This window comes from Anneissia japonica, unplaced genomic scaffold, assembly GCF_011630105.1.
Source record: "Anneissia japonica isolate Jap-2015-1 unplaced genomic scaffold, ASM1163010v1 scaffold288174_len123020_cov194, whole genome shotgun sequence".
In the NCBI taxonomy this organism is placed as follows: Eukaryota; Metazoa; Echinodermata; class Crinoidea; order Comatulida; family Comatulidae; genus Anneissia; species Anneissia japonica.
Window position 1 is genome coordinate 116543 of NW_022736921.1, and position 5897 is coordinate 122439.

Below are 5897 nucleotides of genomic sequence, written 5' to 3' on the forward strand. Positions count from 1 at the left end.
ACTACTTTCTCCTTAAGGTACTGTTTTTAACCCTCTTCATTGTTTTAGTTTCCCCCTATGGATACTTCTAAGCTCCTATATATATATATATATATATATATATATATGTATGTATTTTCTCTTTGCTTTGGTGTTTTAATGTGAATGTGTAATGTGAAGCACTTAGAGGCTTTGCAAAGGCATGAAGCGCTATAAAAGAACGACATATTATTATTATTATGAATGTACTGTACAAATCAGTACAATTCAGCTTCTTAAGGAATGTGATTTTTAAAATACTTGAAAATGAAATATGGTCATGATGGCTATATATGGGCATACAACAGTTTTTTATCAAAGAAAATTTGATAATCTGGACCAAGCTTTAAAGCTGCTGTCAATGATTGTTTGATGGCTCGCTATTAAATAAATCATACGTCTCTCCCTATCCTGCGGTTGAACGTAATGTAGGGGATTGAGTGATGTAGGTGTTCTAGTTGTTGAACACAATCTGCGTCATGTGACAGGCTGTCTTAATTAAATTTACATATTTGTTTGTATTAGAAATGTCTGATTCGTAACCCCAAAAAACGTCCGTCCATTGAGACACTTCTGAAGCACCCGTTCCTAAGGAACAAGACGCAAGGTAAGCTGTTGCAGGAACCAAGTACAATTTCACATAATGATTATACGTGATTATAACAGCGTAAAGATGATGATGGTGATTGTAGCAGCCTCCAGATTATATCCTGGTCAGCTGATCACTTAACTCTCCTTGTGCTCTACCTATGTATGGTATATGCACATAACTTTATGTGTAACGTCAACTAACATGTATTGTAATAATATAATAATCAAGATGTAATGATTAAAAACTGTGTTTCCTCACAAAACAAACATGCCTAACTAGATTCTGGATTCTAAACAATGAGTTATGATAATAACAATAATGCACTTTCAAATATAAATTTGAAACCTGTAAATGCTTATAAGATACAAAATATACGTAAATATATATGAACTTTTTTTTTAAGATAAATTGGCAAGTTCAACGAACTCTGGTACGTGTGACATTAGCGCAAGTCAACTGCAGGCTCTGATAAGTCAGCTTTCATCAGTCCGGGTGCATTCGCCAAAAAGTTTGAGTGCAATATCAAAGGCAAAGGTATGTCCTTATTATGTTGTTCTGGTCTGTGTTCACATTTGTGGCTAATGCTGTGTTACCCAGTAACATTGCTTGTGGTCACTCAAAGTGAAACTAAGTCAGGCACTCACTACACCTCACAGAATGCAACACGACAACGCTTGCAACGGATCATTTTTTTATGATGATGGGTTCAGCTGACCACCGACAATTAGCAGACGGCGTTGCATCGTCTAGCGCTCACAGGGAGTGGAGTTAGATTCATCGTGCGACTGTCGTACAACCGTCGCATGTCGCAGTGAGTGTCCGACACAACTAAACAGCGGGAGACTTGAGCAATATGGCCTGCCAAGCTTAAAACACTTTATGTAATAGTCCCTTCAATCACTTGCTGTGAACCTTGGTAGAATTTGACCAATCGGTATCCAGTGTTATTTTTCAAGATAGCTTAGGTTTTTTGCAGATATTCGCTCAAAAGCCATGCATAAAGCTAACAGGGTGCATTCAACTGTTAACGACAAGGTGAACCAAGGATGGTTTAACTTGTCTGTGACTGTCTTTGTTCTCTACACCTCGTATATTCAATCCAAACCAAGTCCTAAAATTCAGAAAGAAATGTACAAATGACTACATGATGTTATTTTGAGAGTTTACTAATGAAACATTGGACCTCAATTTTATTGAAATATGGGTAGAATCAGAATAGACTTCAAGGACAAGACTGTGGGTAGCAATCACTAGCACAAGGCCTGCATAGCGACTTCAGTGTTAATTGTCATTTATTTTCATTTGTTATTTGGTACCTACAAAGTGCTATCAGGTTACAAAGTGCTGTGTTTCTCCCTGGTCAAAGGATCTACATGCTTAAATGGCCTAAATGTTGCTGACACATGCTTATAGTTGCTTCCAGTGTTGTTCATGTAATAATCAGTCAAATAAAATGCATTGTAATCAAATTTTAGGTACACTATTTTCAAGATGTCTGCCAGTTTTCCTAGTCACTCCTGCAGTACATTAGTGGGACTGCTATGCTATGATACATTGCTCCAACCAATCATTACAGTTTACATACAGGTCTGCCTCCAATTATTGAAGACCACATTTGGGACCAGGGTTACAATGATCTTTGCGGCAGCTTTGGTTTCTAATTAGAATAATAAAGATTAGACATTTGTTAATAAAGTGGTCATTAATCGGAGGGTCTTTAATCAGAGGGAGACCTGTATGAAATTACAGACTACCCTCTGTAAAGATTCAGTTTACCTTTTCTTTTTGAACAGGGTTTGATTGAACAGCTTACAAAAAAAAGTGGCATTTCTGACACACCTGCAGAGTTAGAACAAGCAGTAAGTTCATCGAATTTTGAAAAATTTACTTTATCTTGATTGATTTTGTAATAATTTATTATTTAATGTGCACCCAATGTTTGATTATTCTTTTGAAGATTTCTGGTAGTCATCCTGCTTCCTTGACAGTAATAGAAACAGCGCCCTCGATGTCAGCTGGCGTTTTTCCGTTGTCTCAACCTCCAATGAAACAGGCAAAGATGGCTGCTAGACAGCCTCTCCAGTCAGTCAACATGGTGGATGTTCAGAAAGTCCAGACCAACTTGAAATCAGGAACATCTGCATCCAGTGCTGGACTCAAACAGAGATATGAAATAAACGATAAGGTTATTGTTAATATTAATCAATTAAAATATGATAGTAAGTAAAGTAATAACTATGATAATGATGATGGTATCATTTTTATATAGCATACATTTCTAGATGTTTTACACTACATTTACATATTTTGCCTCCTGTTGTAAGAGGGCGACATTTAATGTTATTGAAGTTAGTAATCTATGCTCCTGGATAGGGACAGATCACATGAATAAAGTTCTTCACCCATGGATGTCGAAATTGAAGTCCTTGTATCAACAATGGTCACATAAAGCAAAATCTTTAAGAAACTATCTTCATTCACTTAATGAAGGTTTTATTTGTGTGTTTTTTTTAAGGAGAATCTTGGCATGAGAGAAAGTATGGTTAATAGTCAATGACGAACTAATGATTGCAACTTAGGTAAGTTTATATATTATTGTTTAAATAAAACTGTGTTAAAGATGTATCATCCCCTGAAAAATGACAAAAAAGAAACATGTGTGACTTTCACTTACTCACCCCTGCCCTGAAGGCTCAGCATAAAATTCAATTTTTAATTAACTTATGCCTGTTTTGATGTAGCACTGGCATGTGTAACATGAAGGAGGGAGCGGCTACCCAAGAAATATAATTTCACAATTAATCTATTAGAGGCTTTGTTAAGGCATTAAGCGCTATATAAGAACGACATATTATTAATCCTGAAATTAACTACTGATGATCATTTTTGTTTAACTTGACAGATTCTAAGTAGCAGTTGGATAGCTGTTGCTTTTTCAACATTGTGATGGTCTTTTACTGAGGCGGTCTGTGATGGCATTGTAAAACAAAATTATGTTGTAATTGGTGTTTTTTAATCACTCTGGAAGTAGCAGTCTAGATTAGTTCTAAGCCCTATCCAGAAAAACACAAAACGTGACATGCCTAATAAGGTCATGATGACATCACATCATGACCATATATAGGCACATCATGACTATATATGGACATGCAACAGTTTCTTTTCAAAGAAAACTTCGTAACCTGGATGGTGCTTTAGTTTTGGGTATCACCTCAGTTGTAGAGTATTTGATTATGCAGATATAGATTAAAATGCTTAAGTTTTATAATATACAGTAATCATGAAACATACTTATCCAATATCCAAACAGTATCGTCATCTTTTCTTTATAAGTTAATAATAATAATACTATGTTTTGAGTAAGAAATGTTATTTCAAGCACTTTCTTTTTGTCACAGTTAGGACATCATTAATAGAAAATTTCATCAAGCATAAATATTAAAATACTATCCATAGTTAAAAATAGTTTTTTTTTAGAATAAACAAACAATTAAATATACATTATTCCATAGATTAATAAATGGTGAATGCTAGTGACAATGAACATAATATAATTACGGAAATCGTTTACATGGAATAGCTGTAGTAGATGTAGGCTATTATGGCTTTGTATATATTTACATACAGTAAACAAACAATGAAATAGGTTTTTGTCAAACCGGTTTTTGCATGTGTACTCCCCGACACCTTGAAATTCTCGTGCTATACTGTTTAGTTACATTTTTTAATGACCAAGGCAGGTTTCGACCTTCAGAAAGGTTTTGTTTCATCCTTTAATGAGAAGTTTAGAAAGGGTGATACAGAATGGCATATCAGCCAGCAAAGGGCCAATGGGAAAAAGGGTCTTGCTACTTTCCTAATTGCGTGAACATTCGCTACTTAATTGTGTACACCATTGTCTGGTACCGTAGGCAAAGAACTAATAGGCCGACTAGCCCAAGATAGTTTTATCAGTGGCGTATCTAGGGTTATTGAAATGGGGGATGCAAAGGTGAAGTTGGGAGCTCGATGATAATGTGAGGTGGCACTATGTGGCAAATTAAGGTGGTATTAGGTGATTTTTAACTACTGTAGCATAATTTTTTTGCTTAAAAAATTTCCAGTTGGGAGGGGAATGGGGTGCACAAGCTTTTTTTTGGGAGCCCATGTGCACCCACCAGATACGCCACTGAGTTTCTTTTGTGAGAGGTGGGTATGAATTCCATCCTAAGATAGTCTTGATCATTCAAATCTACAAATAACTGGTCACTTATTGTGACGAACGACGATCGGCTGACAAAACATTCTGTTTTCCCTCTTTGAGCACTTGACAACATAGCACCGTATGTTGATTGTTGATAACAGACTAAGCGAATTGTCATAAAAACGATTTGTTACGTGCCTCTGTCAGTGTTGCATTCACCACAGAGTTGTGTCGAGGCAGTGTGTTTGGGCCGCACATTAAAATCCGATATGACTAATGGTGGCCCTTTATATTTGAAGTACAGTATTAAAACTATAGACACATTGTACAAACGAGAATAACAAGCCGACAAGGTATACACGCGCATTCCGGTCTGACTTAAACTTGTGATTGCATCGTATGAGACGCAAATGTATCCACTAACTACTGTACTAGGTATGTTGACAGTAGTTAGTCATCTGTATAATTTATGCATTGTTTGTAATGTGAATAAAAGCTGAAGATATAACGACCTTCCTGCTCTGTGTTTTTTTCTTCTGTTTCTTCGAATTATATCAGTAGATTCAGGAGCATACTGTATATTCTCGCGTAGTATGCGATACAGGTATAAGACGACCTCCTAGTTTGAGAAGATTTTGGAAGGTTTTTGTATGTCGAGTGTTTAAGATGACCCCCACACTACCTCCTTCTGTCCGCACTATAACATAGAAGGCCTGGGCTTTTTTTTTTTTGCGACCTTTAGATGGGCTTACTTTCGAGAATACTTTTGTATAAAGAGGGGCTTCTTTTGAAAATGATTGATTAGGTTTTGCTCTCTCTCCTTCTCTCTCTCTCTCTATATATATATAAAGAGAATTTGTTGAATTAAAAGTTTTGAAACTCCGATTTGGGAGTTTTCGCGTGGAATATGCAAAACCGCCGAAATGGGTGGACAAAAACTCCAATCGAAGGGTTGGTTGAAAGTTTCAAAATCGGATTTAAAAAAAACCAAACCGGCTAAACGTTTTTCGAAGTGTGGGAACCAATAGTAAGATGAATGGGAATATGAATTGTGATTGAGCCGATCATACAAATTCAACAGGGACATATTTTCTGCCAAAAGTT

At 36.1% G+C, this 5897-nt stretch overlaps 1 protein-coding gene across 5 annotated transcripts in view; it reads left to right on the forward strand.

Moving 5' to 3' along the window:
• The window catches only part of LOC117116947 (serine/threonine-protein kinase PAK 2-like), a 23075-nt gene extending 17770 nt beyond the window's left edge, over nucleotides 1–5305 (forward strand). For all 5 annotated transcript variants that reach the window (XM_033261086.1, XM_033261087.1, XM_033261088.1 and 2 more), the window contains exons 11-16: nucleotides 544–625; nucleotides 1014–1144; nucleotides 2404–2469; nucleotides 2568–2795; nucleotides 3126–3189; nucleotides 3513–5305. In XM_033261086.1, coding sequence (XP_033116977.1) covers nucleotides 544–625; nucleotides 1014–1144; nucleotides 2404–2469; nucleotides 2568–2795; nucleotides 3126–3167 — 549 coding nt within the window. In that variant the 3' untranslated portion in view covers nucleotides 3168–3189; nucleotides 3513–5305. The remainder of the gene's footprint in view (nucleotides 1–543; nucleotides 626–1013; nucleotides 1145–2403; nucleotides 2470–2567; nucleotides 2796–3125; nucleotides 3190–3512) is intronic.
• Nucleotides 5306–5897: the final 592 nt, after the last annotated feature.